This window comes from Anopheles cruzii, chromosome X (genome assembly GCF_943734635.1).
Source record: "Anopheles cruzii chromosome X, idAnoCruzAS_RS32_06, whole genome shotgun sequence".
In the NCBI taxonomy this organism is placed as follows: Eukaryota; Metazoa; Arthropoda; class Insecta; order Diptera; family Culicidae; genus Anopheles; species Anopheles cruzii.
The window spans coordinates 8,631,017-8,644,746 of NC_069143.1; the positions used below are offsets into that span (position 1 = coordinate 8,631,017).

Consider the following 13,730-nt stretch of genomic DNA (forward strand, 5'->3'; position numbering starts at 1 on the left):
CCGTTTGTTTGGGCGTCATGCGTCTGCTCGGTTCGGTGAAATAAAAATTTCGCACAAGAGCTAATACTTTTCTAACAAATTAGCATCGCGGTAGGAGATTTTCCCAAGTCGCCACACATCCGGCAATACAGTTGAGTTCCGATTGGTCACCGAAACTTAATTCCCAAACGGGTTACCCTATTCACTGCTCAGGCTTTCGGTTAAAGCTTCGGTCTGTGGTGGGACAAAGACCGCGTAGGAAATTCCGTCACAGAGGAGAAAAAGAGGCGAATCGGGTTCTCAACCGTCAAATCGGACGCATCGGGGGAGCTTTATTTGTGCGTTTCCCCTCTCAGCTTTCATCGCGTTTTTCGCCGGCCGGTGACAAACTGGAACGCATTCGTCCATTGCAGCAATCGATTTCCGCCTCCTTCACCAGACAATGGCTCTCGCCTTGCTCACTCGTACTTCAGTCGCCGTTGTCTTCACGAAGAGCTGCAGCAATCAAGCGTTTTTTAATCTAGCCCGCAAGTCATCTGCTATCAATAGTAGTTGTATCGTACCGTTGCAATTGCAAAAGTGCAACTACACTAAAAAAGCCATGTCTTTGCCACGTTGTTTTTTTGATATGGTTGTTGATAATAAACCGCTCGGACGAATCGTTATCGAGGTAAGTTACTAGGGTACTTTTCTATTTTTCGCTGTGTCCCGTCACGTTATGTCTACCTTTTCGAGTGAAGTCGTTTGGTGACTGATCCTGTTTTTATTATTTTCTATAAATATATAGAAAAGGAAAAGGCGGCGGTTTGATGTTGAACAAACTCTGCGCTCTGGAATATTGGAATTTTTCCGTAGTGTTCTGGATCCCCTATGTCATTTCGAGCCAGCACAAGCTGGGAAGCTAACCACGACCACTTAAGGTTACGGAGCTGGGCCCTAATTGGCGAGACGAAGTGTTGCGCTAATCTATGATATGTACACATATGTATATACATATGTTCGTACATATTGCTCCAAAGATGTGATGGAAACGGTAATTTCGCTCAAATGTGGAGAATGAAGCGAAGTGGTTGTTTATGGCTTTTCTCGTCACGTCGTTAACAGAATTAGAGAAGTTGTACGGATGTGTGTTCATGTAAGTTATGTATATTTTCAATCGTAGAAGAACGGACCGGGCCGTATAAATTTCCTTAATAGTTAACTTAACCTAACTTCTTAATAAGATCATCTTAATCAGTATGTGGCATCTCCAAGTTATGTATATTCTGCACAGTTCAATGATGTTTAGGTTATGGTCATTGTTTCGTGTTGCTGTAATTTGATGATCTTGCGGATCTTGCGGATCTTCGATTGGTGATTAGTTGGAAGCGCCGTACTCTGGTAAATCCTTCGCTACAGAAAATTTCTTTGCGACACCTAACGTGTGTGTCATATCCTGCGGACCTTCCGCAAAAAAGTGCTCTCTAGGTAGTACCTCTCTTTCGCCCCTTTTCGCCATCTCATACATTCTCTTCTCCCGCGTACTTTCTCTCTCCCTCCTCTGCTTATCTTTTTTCTGGCCCTCTCCCTCCATGCCCTGCCTCTCTTTCCCTCGCCCCGCACTCCCTCTTCAGATTCCATCTCTTTCTCTATTCTGTCTCCCTCTTACTCTCTCTATCCCGTTTTCGTGTTGGCTGTCTTCACCAATGCTGAAGTCATAAGTACTCGCTTCTCGTAATCCAGTCAAAGGTTTACCAGGGCAGCCTAATTAATTACCAACACATTAGAAATGCATGCAACTTTAGGACAACCTCATTCGAAAGCGTATGGGCTGTCATTTTGCCAGTTTTCCAAAAATTGAAACTGCTGACACCCGCTTAGTCGAACCGTCAGAAAGATGCTCAGATTCATTTTAGCCACAACGCCATCATTTTTGCGCGCAACGTCTGCGCCCCAACAGATTCCGTTGGGCATGCCATGCCATGAGAATGGCGGACGACGAACCAGCCTGTAAAGTCTTCTTAGGCCGTCCGAATGGTTTGATGAGACATGGTAGTAGGCCCCGATTCAGATGGACGTACTGCATCGATAGTGATGCAAGGATGGCCAGCATTACAAGTTGGTGGACGAAGGCGATAAACCGCGAGCGTCAGAGTGAGTCTCTATTGCAGTCCAGGCCATCTCGTTAAACTTCCTTTGAATCTTTATTCCCCATGACCCGACCAACGTGATGGGTACCGCATATGCGACACTCGATTACTTTACTCCTTTTTTAATGGCCATTTTTATTGATTGCCCAACCACTACCTTTTACTTTATTTACAGCTACGACCAGACGTGACACCCAAAACCTGCGAAAACTTTCGTGCTCTATGTACCGGCGAGAAAGGCTTCGGCTACAAGGGGTCCATTTTCCATCGTGTCATCCCGAACTTCATGTGCCAGGGAGGTGACTTCCAAAACCATAATGGAACCGGCGGCAAGTCCATCTATGGCAACAAGTTCGAAGATGAAAATTTCATCCTGAAGCACACTGGACCGGGAATTTTGTCGATGGCAAACGCAGGGCCGCACACCAACGGTTCGCAATTTTTCATCACCACGGTTAAGACGTCCTGGCTCGACAATCGCCACGTCGTGTTTGGATGCGTCGTCGATGGAATGGATGTAGTACGGAAGATCGAATCATTCGGCTGTCACTCCGGCAAACCATCTAAACAGATCGTGGTGGCCAACTGTGGAATGCTGTAATATGCAGCGCTTGCTACTCTGGTCGTTCTTTTCGTCTTCGTCGTCACGTTCGTCTATCGATACACTCTGCATTTCTTCGGTGAAGAACACATGTGTTAAATGTGATTTTTCCTATTAATTTCATATTGCTAGTGACAGCTAACCATGGTGTAGTGAAGACGAGTCGATAGAATGGGACGGTACGCCAGTCTAATTTAAAAGCAATTCAGAAAAGCCCCAGGCAGTTTACAAAGTCGTCTCTCATGAAACGTAGCATCTTTAGCTAGTTAATTAACAATTCACTGTCATAAATACGGCCCAGTCCGTTCTTCTAAGGTAAAAAAAAACAATCCAGTGTCAGTTAATAACTCACAGAATGTTAGGTTGGCGTTGTATTGTGCCACATTTTCAATGAGTTTCTTGAATAGTTTCGATCTTGGTTTCATGGTCTTTTTACAGGCCCATTCTATCGACTCGAACATTGATACTCCTATAAAACAACGGAACAGTCTATATCAACCGCCTTGATTCAATCCATTCAACCAGGGAGCAGAGTTTTTGACCTAGAGTAGATTGAGTTTCCGACTAGAGAACGTGCAATCCAAAAATCCTTGTACGCTTAACCCTTCAGCCGGTGTCACTAGCTATAACTGCATAGTGTGTTGCACACACGCTGTCATTTAGTGGAGCCAGTGGAACTTGTATAGTGCTTAGTAGGAGAAAAGCTGGAGAAAAGTTGGATTATATATGTAGGTTGAATTCTATCTCCTTGTATTACGGCTTATTCATTGCTCTGATGTAACATAATCAATATTTTCGGATTTCATTTGATTAATAATGAACGTTTTTTTCCTATTTATCGCCTTCTCTTGCTGTATGTTTCTTAAAGTAGTTTGCAATCTGCCGCCCGGTGATAGGACAGTCGGTAAACGCTCGTCGTTGTCACGCAGCCGGCCATGGTTTCGATTCCCGATACCGCCGTGACAACGAGGGGTTGGCGCGGTACCAACAACCCCGCCGGTAGAAACAAACCGTTACAGAAAAGCATCAGAGATTAACATTGTCTCTGGTGCCAGGCTAAGACCGCTCAGCGGTTGGTGTCCAACAAGAAGAAGTATGCAATCTACTCAAAACAACAGGAGCCTAACATTGACTCCTAAGGACATGCAGTAATGTTGGTGATGGCGGAAGAATTTGTTTACATCGGATAATAAGCTAAGATTATTAGGTTTTTTTGGATTTCATATACTCTATTAGGAAAATCAGCGTACTCTATTTTGACCTATTCGACAGTAACGCCATCAGAACGCGCGTCGTTCAACCTAAAGTAAGTTAACGCATCTCGCCCACGTAAAACCGGAGCAGTAGCTAGTCGGGGTGTCTAAATTCGATAAAAACTAATTTAGGATATAAACAATTCAACGGCAAGTTCATTAGCTTTTTTTATATATAGAGTTGTTGTTGACAGCCATCACCGTGTAGTTATTCAGTAACGGCGAAGGCAGTTGTAAATGTTTCAATAAGTTTTTAGCGAATTGAGCAGCAACGACTAGCGAACTCTTGGTCCTTCTAAAGCAAAGTTGGGAACGGGGAACTGTCTTTCTTCAGCCAATCAGGACGTGTCAGACGATTCATTTCATTCAATCAAATCGCATGTTTTTCAGGCGTGATAATATAGGAGTTTCACTGTATTTAATATGGACCTTTCTTGATTCGTTATTTTGTTTTTTTGGCATAACAGCGGATGCGCTTTAATAACGCCAAGATTCATCCAATCAGTGAGCAATGTTTTTGACAGATGGACGAACGGTAACGTCGTCAGAACGCGTCGATCAATCAATGACGGCATACAGACGTTCTAAAGTTTTGATAGAACCAATAAAGTAACTACTTTTTGTAGAGTTGAATGCATTCGTTATGCGACAGGATTGGACTTTAGGTCTATCTTCCGTCGTTTTTGATTGTGGAAATCACATTACAACTTTTCTCCGAAGTCGGTTGTTAACTAAGCACAATCGCACTTTTGCTGGAGAAGATCTAGACAATACCATGTATGATGATTCTTCATTTGTTAAATAACAATTGAGAGTGTAAACAAAAGCATTCTCCATCATCAACAAAACTGGATAGTAATGCTTTCGCGATCGAACTTTTTGTACAAAAATTTGAAGCACCACTAAATAACAGCATGGATGCAACACATCATGCAGTTTGGTAGAAGAAGGGCTAGCGATAAAATGAGTAGGTAAGCCAAGGTAATAAAACTACAATTAACACCAATGATGGCTCACTTGCCCATTCTATCGCTCGAACTTTTCATACAAACTTTACTTTTTTCCGTCTATAACAATGCTGGCATGATTATTCACATCGCTTCTTACCAATTGTTTTATGTAATCAATAATTCAAAGTCATAATTTCTTATCCACATTTCGTTCTATTCGAGTTCATCAATAAATGAAATAAATAGTCAAACTATATCATTGTCTTGTTTTCAGAGCAAACGATTTTTCTGTTCTTTCTATTGAGATATGCCGTATTGCAGGTCTAATCATCTTCTTTTTGGTCGCAGCTAAAAGGGTTTCATGTCTCAGAGGCTTTCATAAGAACGTATGTGTTGGAAAAGAGACCCTTAGCCCAATCCCTTTGAGGTAGCGAAGAAGCAAATTAGAGAGCTTGTCTTTGGAATACTCCCTGATAGTTATTGACTATCTCATAAACGTATGGGACTAGCCGTTTCCTGTAAAACTAGACCGATCTTGTAGGCGGTATGCAGCACCGTTATACTCCGGGCTACAATTCCGACGGCACCTGGTTAATGTAAAAAAATGATACTTTAACAGACACGAATTACGAGATACGACAGACCGATCACAAATTTTTGTACGAGTATTTTTCAATCGGTAAGTTTTGTGTTATTCGAAATAATTCATACATGCAAAAAAGTATATGTAACGTATCGTTTTGTATATGTTTATTTTTTTTTTCAAATTGGATATCAGGATAGAAACGCTGCTCATTCATCACATTCTAACGTAGAATATTTGGTTTTTCCAAGCTACATATCATGTCCGCTTCCGTGCACTCCGATAGACAGTTTTTGTAGCTTAAATAGTCTAGCACTCTTCTGGGTAGTGGCAGCGCCTGTATCAGATCTTTTCGCTTGATTGTTTTGTGAATAACAAATCTGAAAACAAGAGGCAAAACGAGTTAGAAAAAAAAAACAAAAAGGCCAAAATCGCATGTCATACCTGCATATATGCTGTAGGCTTTGCACATGTTTGAACCGAGATACCGGTTTAGTTAATTGAACACGCATGGGGCCGTACTCCGGGCGTCTGTGAAGAAAGAAAAGGTATCGGCCGCTTCTGGAATGTTCGACGGCGTTTTCTATGAATTCCATAATGGTACGAGATTTGAACTTAGCACACGATCCGAACGAGAAGGAGCCTAAAATAAAGACTCGAGGTTATTTAATAACCGAATATATCATTACACATTGAAAAGGGGTTATAGCGGGCAAAAAGAAACTGTATAGTACCTTGATCCTGATCTATTCGTACGTGACGTACAGTTCCGTTTAGCTTAAACGTTAAAGAAAATATATAATGATCATCCGAGCTATCTCTAACTAGAAAGCTGCCATCCGGCTCGTTCGACAGTATTTTCTCTGCTCCTTCAGACGTTATTGGACCCCAATACCAGCCAAACTAGCAAAAAGGAAAAAAAAATTAGATATTTATCAAAGGCGCTAATGCTTGATGAATTTTGGCTTAATTGCCTTAAGTTAACAAACACAAAAAGTATATTCAAAAAAAGCTTGTCAACCCCACAAAAACCGACAAACAAACCCAAAACTAGATCACCACCTAGATTGTATCATTGATTCCATAGCACAGTTGAATTTACTTTTTTTTCTTGCTTCATACTTGTTGTCAGATTGTTAGAACATTCGTTACTATACCTCTTGGACCTTCTCTATGCTTGCTGCAAAGTCCATTGAGGGTTTCCTTTCATCTGACTTCGTTTTCTGCCCGTTGCCGTCTCCCATCAAGTACTTTAAGTTGATGTTTGCTGAAAAAAACAACATAAAAAACAGAGTTTCATATTTTTCACAATCACACACGCCGAAGTAGAGAAACGGAAACATACCAGCGGCAGGAAGGGGCGGCAGCTTCCGTGGCGTGTTCACCTTTTTGCCAAACGCACATTCTTTTTTCTCGTTACTGCCAACCGCATTCTCCTTAGCGCGACTACAGATAATCGACCGTTTGTTGCTGAGAAAAGGTTTATGATGCTGCTGCCTGCTTACCCGAAATATGTTGCAAAATTTTTGTTTTAGGTTGATCGAGAAATTCGACTTCTTGCACTGAGTGCTACGTATCTCGTGCGTTATTGATCCGCGCTTGCTGTCCGATTTATCGTTCGGGTGTTTTTCTGCAAGCTTAGTAGACTTTCGATCAATGATAATTTGTGACTTGCTGCTCTTACGCCCATTAAACGGTGCGATTTGATCTCGGCAGTTTAACAGGTTGTTCCAGCTGTTCCGTTGGGATGCATCTGCAATTTGAACGCAATAACAGAATTTCTGAGTTATGTGTGTCGATGCGACGCAAAGCCACGAGAACGGCAAACGGTAATACTGGGATACTCCCAAAAGGCAGGAAAATAAAACTATAAGAAATGGGAATGTAAAATAAGCGAAAAAATTCATCGCATGCATGATGCTCTATCGGTAGATGCATCCAACTGTCGTAATTGTCATCGGCAATCGATCGACACGGCATGCAAACCGATAAAAAAAAATGAAAATCAGTGGATAAAATACACCGAATATTGTAGAATAACTAAGCAACTTTTAAACTCAAAAAAGAAAATTACGCGAAAAGTACCGATCGTTGGGTACATGAACCAGCACACTTACCATTCTGATTTTGATATAAAGAAGATCCAGCATTATAAGTGTTTCTGATCAAATCAATTGGTGTAGTGTAGATGTCAGAGTCATGAGGAACGTTGTAAAAATCGAGTATTTTGTTGTCGTCCAGCGCATCATGGGACATGGCTTGTGTGATAAAAATGGAATCATCTGCCTTATTTTTGATCGAATCAGTCAAGGAGTTGTGCGAACACGAGAGCCGTTTCCGCAGCGAGCTCGAATTTCGCTGGATCGTCGATATATTGCTTTTCGTGTGACGATAGAGCGTAACGAAGCATTGCGACTTTTTTCCAGGGCTCCATGTTTTTATCTTCAGCAGGTAAGTTTCCGAAGGGTCAATTTGGGAGAAATGACCATTGAATGAGTCATCTTTCGCTTTGCTCACACCATTCCTATGTTTAAACTTCTTCTCGTTCATGTTCATGCACGGTAGCGAAGCCAATTGAGCAGCGAACGCAATGCAATAGATACAAACAAGTATAGCTTAGTTGAGTAATGGGTTTTGTTAGATATACCACTGTAAGCTAGTATATCTGAAATGAAACGTAAAAGAAACGGACATCAATAGAAATGCTTAGACATATGCTGTTTAAAAGCAGGAAGGAAAATCGCTTGAAGGAAATCGATGACAGCCAGATTTGGTTCGAAATGGGACGCAAATATTGGGTAGATACGGTAGGGAGCGCGTTCGGTAACTCAAAACGGAAATGACTCCGGTGTGGAACAAAACACGGAAGCTTATCACATGTAAAGAAAATATGTACATACTTTATAACTCGTATACCCATATAATAGACGGGTATATGTATACAAAGCAGTAAATAGGAACTGTACACTCAAAAAGCTTATTTACAACTTCTTCGCAGCTCGTCTGTGCACGCGTAAGCTATTAAAGCCCCTGTCCGGTCGAACGCATTTAGCGTACGATTATTCACACATTTCCTTGCACGGTACTGCCTGTGCAACTAATTTGCACGTACCACTGCCTAGTGCCTAGCCTAGTACACGGTGTAGTATTACGTTTATGCAGTATTGCGGCACTTTTCCTGGTATGCACCGTTTAGTGTGAAGGCTATTTTAGAATTGCAAACATTTTTTTGGTCGTCAAAAAAAAGGAACTCGTCTAGTTGCTCGACAGACAATACATTTACATCACATCTTAATTGTAATACTATCGGACAAAACTTCACTCATGTAAATTATTTGTAACACACGCAACACAAAACCAACGATACAGACCTCACGAAAAGCTAGATTCTTGGATGTGACAGACCAAAACCATTGTTCAGCCGCTGCGGAAATAGTTTCTCACTTCATGCTCGTATATTTTACTTAAGGACGGTTCAGAGAGGTCTTACCATGAGCGATGCCAAAGCTGACCCAAAAATTGACCGCTGCTGTTAGTGTTGTGTTAGTGCTGCTCAATGCGCTGTACAGAGGCACTGTCAATATGTCAGCAAGGTTGCTGCATTTTGGGTTCGACATTCGACAACCTTCCTGAATGCGACTATATGGGCCAGTTGAATTCTACAATGCATGAATTGCTTTAATTCACTGTTTTCCTTTACCCCTGGCTCATACCGTTTGATGGAAACAAAAATCCATGTGGTTTATGAACAGGGATATTGGGATAAGTGTTTTATTGCATGGATTGTTTTTCGTGAATGAACATGTTTTTGGATATCGTGTGGATTGGCGCTGTCATCACGCAGAGATGTGTTTGTGAAGGCAAAGAGAACAGAGCAAAGCGGAAAACCACCAGAAGAAGCAACCTGGGGGTTAAAATTGGTGTACGTACATTTTACAGGATGATAATGATACTATTATGATGAGGATGATCAGCAGTTTCGCTGATGTAGTATGTCACTTTTTCACGTGGGCTTTTTCATCTATGGGATTTTTAATCTTCTTGATTAAAGTCAGTGCAAACAAGTGACACCGACTGATGTCTGACTTTCAACAAATCCTTCCATTACCAACAACATTACTGCAAGATGTGTTCAGGCTGCCCCGAACATCTTTTGCACATACCATGTGTTGGTCACCTCGAACTCGATAAAATCCCTAATCCTTAATGGCATTTTAACGAGTTTGTTGGCCTATGTGCGGCATCACTTAGTTTTCTGTACGAAAAGGTGCGGCGGCCCTGCACTGTCTTCAGTAAGACGATCCGCGACTCTCCTTAAAACAAAACACACCGAATACACGCACACAACCACGGCAACTGTCAGCTGTCGACGGGGCTGAGCAGGATAACAGAAAGGGTCCTTTTTTGGTGCCAAGTCGATCGATATCCAATTTTGCCCAACTCGCAAAACGACGCCTTGCCCCTTAGCAACGTCGGTCTGTTTAGCTTTCACTATAATGCCCTCGCGACTTCGGTGCACATAGAAACGATAGAGGTAATCGCTGCAAAGTGGATGGTTTCTGTAGCCGCGCTGGTGAGAGATGCGCTAAAGCGATTCGTACATCATGGAAAGTGAAAAACTGTTGATGGCCGCTGGCGTAACAGCGGCCGTTGTGGTCGGTGCATTTGTTTTCTGGGGTCCCTCGGGTAGGTGGCGAGCAGGAGCTTGGAGGAACTCGGAGGAACTCGGAGGAATCAAGAATCAAACTGGATACCAATTGTTGCTTTCTATTCAATAGGTTCGTCCAGGCTGCGACAACGGCGCGGCCAAATTGCGGGGTTGCATAATTTCGGTAAAACGTGCTTTCTCAACACACTACTGCAGGCGTTGGCCGCCTGCCCCCAGTTTATTGCGTGGCTGCAGCTACACAATGTGAAGGACAAGAAAAGTCTCGTATCGTCGTTGCAGAGCGTGCTGGAGGTGGTGAACGGAACGCACCCCACTTTGCGCGGCGATCCGTACGCTCCCGGTGCCGTAATACGGGCGCTCAACTCCCTCGGGTGGGTCATTTTCCCGGAGGAACACGATGCCCACGAGCTGCTGCTGGTGATGCTGACCTCGCTCGAGGAGGAGGTGTCGAAACCGCGCAAGATTGGGTGCCTGTCCGATGCGCTCGGCGTCCCGTCCGATGGACCTACGATCCCGGCGCGCCCATCCAGCGCCATGCTGTCCGATTTCTGCAACACGGAGTACGACGAATCCACCAGTCTGACGCGCTACACCCGCTCGGAGGCACACACGCCCGACTCACCACACTCGGTGTGCACCGAGCACGAGGAAGCACCGGACACCTCGCTGGCGTTGGACGGTTCGTACGGTTCGCCGAACGCCATTATGGCGGCTTTCGGGAGCTCACCGCGTTATGGTCAGCCGACGCACTCCGAGACCACGGCAGAGACGCACCACGAGCCAAACCGATTCGTCAGCAAACGTCACTCCACCTCGTACCGGTCGCTGGATCGCTTGAATCGTGGCCCGGGTCGCGTGTCGGTGTGGGGCGACCGTCAGCAGAATCATATTCCGCACCCGTTTCGCGGCGGGCTCGGCAGCCAGCTGTGTTGCGCCGCGTGTGGATACAAGTCGACCGTGCGGTACGACAAGTTTGACAGCATTACGCTGCCACTGCCGGAAACAGTCACGCCCGGTCTCGGCCTTGGCAATCTGCTGTCCGATTTTATCCAGCCGGAAACACTGGACGCCGTGCAGTGTGAGTCGTGCGGGGACAGCGCGCCCCACACGAAGGCGCTTACCTTCAGCAAGCTACCGGCCTGTCTGTGTGTTCACATTGCACGCACCACGTGGCACGCGAGCGGTCGGGCCCAAAAGCGGCTGGACAGTGTGCACTTCCCGGAAACGCTCTCGATGGCGCCGTACAGCTTCGTGCAGCCGGGCCTGAACAGTAACATCAGCACTCCGTGGGGCAGCACCACCTCGCTTTATACGGCCGGGCTGCTCGGCATGACCGCCGCCACCACGCAAGACGTGGGCTGTGGCAGCTTGCCGGCAGATGGTTACCTGGCGGACGGCAGCATATCGGGCCCGGGAACGAGCTTCGGTTCGTACACATTCGGTGCGATGTTCCCCCGTAACTTGTACCGGCTGTTGGCCGTGATTGTGCACTCGGGCGAGGCAAACGCAGGCCATTTTGTCACCTACAGGCGAGGAGCGCTGCGAAATTCCTACAAGTGAGTCACGCCCGCGAAACCCCCAACGCCAACAGTTCTAACTTTCGGATCCATTCCAGGTGGTACTACACGTCCGACACCGTGGTGCGGGAAGTTTCGATCGAAGAGGTCCTCAACAGCTCTGCCTACATGCTCTTCTATGATCGTGGGTCCACCACGAACCGTTTCCCGCAGTAAACCGAGAACGAGCCGTTATTCTGAAACGTTACTACGTCAACACACAAAATCAAAGAAAGCAGGAACCTAATCGGAAGTATAGCTAATGTGGTTGTTGTGCACATGGTTGAACTTCGTGCATTTTTTTTCTCTACGGTCACGTAAAGTACGACTGTGCCTGTGTGCAATACGATGTATTCCGTGCTATAGGCTACGGATAGGAGTCATTACCTAGATGCATATTAAAAAAGAGGCAAATATTTTAGAGATACTCGAAGAAGCTGTTACTATCGCCCGCCCTGTTCCTTCGATAGGTGAAATGTGTGTGTACCTACCAGACACGGTTGTTAATCAGAAGGTCAGAAGATTTCGTGCTGTGCGTCTTTGTTTGTGGCGTTGTAAAAGGGGCGGGCAGAATGGTCAGTAAGTAAGTCAGTCAGAATGGTAAAGAGAAGTGCACAGTTGATTTCAGGCGAGTTGAAAACGTTACACTGCGCAACGCAACAGCGGTGGGATACTATGTTAGGGGAGAGAGAGGAGTAGTACAGGCACATCCCATTCGGGGCGCGATGGCATTTCAAAGCACCTCTTGTACTTTCTCCGGTATTAAATGGTTGAAGACTTTATGCTCTAAATCGATACTCTACGTAGACATAAATACATTCCTTAACCAGCAAGCATTCGAAAACGTTCATTTCGCAGTGCCGCGATATATGCCGCGGATCGGTAGAAGCTCAAACCGCTTCGACTCCCATTCGAATCGCAAGTTGGTAAGTTGTTGAGTTGATTGCGTGAGGCACCAAACAAATGTGGAAGCCGGACGATTTCCTCTGGCCAAACGGATTATTTAAAATAACAACAGCAAGGGTCAAACATCACCCGCCTGTTACGAATGTAAGGACGCAGCTTAAACCATCGTTTCCTTTGAAAGGGATTGCGCCTATCGCAATTACATTCAAGTTCAAGATGTCAAGTCAGTTCAAGTCCATGTGAGGATGTCAAAATGGAACAGCGAAGCTCCGAAAGCCATTACAAACTTTGGTCCACAATCAGGCGGAACGCCACTACGTCGCCTCGCATTCTCGAGCGAGCAGCCGAAAATATCGTCCGAGAAGCTATCAAATAACTTAAAATAAACCAAACACACACACACAGAGGAAAAGCGTAACTCCAGTCACATTAAAGTCTTCGTCACGCATGCTTTGATAAAGGCCACGAAGCTTAGCGTTTCCGCAGCATCGCAAGAGGAAGGTGTGCGCGGCAACAAGCGAGAATAAAACCAGAATAAACATTAATCTAAATTCTTTCAGTTATTCTCGCATCCTGTTTTTCGACATTCGCGTATGCTCACTGTGGTCGGCATTTGTTTTCGGCCGGCCGGCCGGAAAAGGTGAAAGGTAATCCAGCGCCATCCAGATACTGCCGCCGCCGCCGTACGTTGCTGGAGGATCGGTCATCACTCGGCCCACTCGCTCGCCGCAACCATGGGCCGGAAATCAAATGCCACCGGAACTGCTGCTGCTGCTGCTGCAAAACATACCACCGGAACTATCGTCGTCGTCGTCGTTGACAAGCCATTTCTAGCCGTTCTTATCAGTTACCTGCACTCAGAATGGGGCCACGTAGGGGGTTAGCGGGTCCTGTTTGCCCGTGCAGTGCATTGGCTCCGCGTCGCCTGAGTAAAAAGTGAAAGGCGTACGAACCCGGTGCAACCCGCGTTCCAGAATGTTGCTCTAGTAAATCGGCAAACGGCTAATGGGCGGAAAAAAAGGCAGGAAAAAACCGGAAACCACAACGAAACCGCAAACGGCAGTGCAGATGGATGCTCGCGATTTTCGTCGATCGAACTGTCCG

At 45.1% G+C, this 13,730-nt stretch overlaps 3 protein-coding genes across 9 annotated transcripts; 2 read left to right on the forward strand and 1 right to left on the reverse strand.

The window, feature by feature from the left end:
- The first annotated feature begins 400 nt into the window (after nt 1–400).
- On the forward strand, nt 401–4,589 carry LOC128268170 (peptidyl-prolyl cis-trans isomerase-like). Of its 2 annotated transcripts, none has more exons than XM_053005199.1 (2): nt 401–649; nt 2,284–4,589. In XM_053005199.1, the coding sequence occupies exons 1-2, from the start codon at nt 422–424 to the stop codon at nt 2,707–2,709; spliced, it is 654 nt and encodes a 217-aa protein (XP_052861159.1). In that variant the 5' UTR covers nt 401–421; the 3' UTR covers nt 2,710–4,589. The 2 variants fall into 2 exon arrangements, with proteins under 2 accessions (XP_052861159.1, XP_052861167.1); XM_053005207.1 differs by lacking the exon at nt 401–649 and adding an exon at nt 983–1,114.
- Nucleotides 4,590–5,655: 1,066 nt separating this feature from the next.
- LOC128278365 (uncharacterized) lies at nt 5,656–9,728 on the reverse strand. 5 transcript variants are annotated; one of them, XM_053017097.1, is made up of 8 exons: nt 8,986–9,041; nt 8,867–8,919; nt 7,613–8,160; nt 6,841–7,248; nt 6,653–6,762; nt 6,230–6,398; nt 5,940–6,138; nt 5,656–5,875 (listed from the first exon to the last, which is right to left on the reverse strand). In XM_053017097.1, exons 3-8 carry the CDS (start codon nt 8,049–8,051, stop codon nt 5,719–5,721), a joined length of 1,482 nt encoding a protein of 493 aa, XP_052873057.1. In that variant the 5' UTR covers nt 8,052–8,160; nt 8,867–8,919; nt 8,986–9,041; the 3' UTR covers nt 5,656–5,718. The 5 variants fall into 5 exon arrangements, with proteins under 5 accessions (XP_052873057.1, XP_052873073.1, XP_052873081.1 ...); XM_053017113.1 differs by lacking the exons at nt 8,867–8,919; nt 8,986–9,041 and adding an exon at nt 9,659–9,728; XM_053017121.1 differs by lacking the exon at nt 8,867–8,919 and having other exon boundaries at nt 8,986–9,015.
- Nucleotides 9,729–10,021: 293 nt separating this feature from the next.
- On the forward strand, nt 10,022–13,064 carry LOC128267003 (ubiquitin carboxyl-terminal hydrolase 30 homolog). Of its 2 annotated transcripts, XM_053003804.1 has the most exons (4): nt 10,022–10,181; nt 10,274–11,486; nt 11,565–11,720; nt 11,780–13,064. In XM_053003804.1, exons 1-4 carry the CDS (start codon nt 10,100–10,102, stop codon nt 11,895–11,897), a joined length of 1,569 nt encoding a protein of 522 aa, XP_052859764.1. In that variant the 5' UTR covers nt 10,022–10,099; the 3' UTR covers nt 11,898–13,064. The 2 variants fall into 2 exon arrangements, with proteins under 2 accessions (XP_052859764.1, XP_052859756.1); XM_053003796.1 differs by having other exon boundaries at nt 10,274–11,720.
- Nucleotides 13,065–13,730: the final 666 nt, after the last annotated feature.

Excerpts from the sequence above, each read along its gene's own strand:
- LOC128267003 (XM_053003796.1), top strand. The coding sequence starts at position 10,100 with ATGGAAAGTGAAAAACTGTTGATGGCCGCTGGCGTAACAGCGGCCGTT. Across the intron at positions 10,182-10,273 it reads TGTTTTCTGGGGTCCCTCGG|GTTCGTCCAGGCTGCGACAA; the intron begins GTAGGTGGCGAG and ends TCTATTCAATAG. Across the intron at positions 11,721-11,779 it reads GCGCTGCGAAATTCCTACAA|GTGGTACTACACGTCCGACA; the intron begins GTGAGTCACGCC and ends GATCCATTCCAG.
- LOC128278365 (XM_053017113.1), bottom strand. The coding sequence starts at position 8,051 with ATGAACATGAACGAGAAGAAGTTTAAACATAGGAATGGTGTGAGCAAA. Across the intron at positions 7,249-7,612 it reads TTTATATCAAAATCAGAATG|ATGCATCCCAACGGAACAGC; the intron begins GTAAGTGTGCTG and ends TTCAAATTGCAG. Across the intron at positions 6,139-6,229 it reads ACGAATAGATCAGGATCAAG|GCTCCTTCTCGTTCGGATCG; the intron begins GTACTATACAGT and ends TCTTTATTTTAG.
- LOC128268170 (XM_053005199.1), top strand. The coding sequence starts at position 422 with ATGGCTCTCGCCTTGCTCACTCGTACTTCAGTCGCCGTTGTCTTCACG. Across the intron at positions 650-2,283 it reads TCGGACGAATCGTTATCGAG|CTACGACCAGACGTGACACC; the intron begins GTAAGTTACTAG and ends CTTTATTTACAG.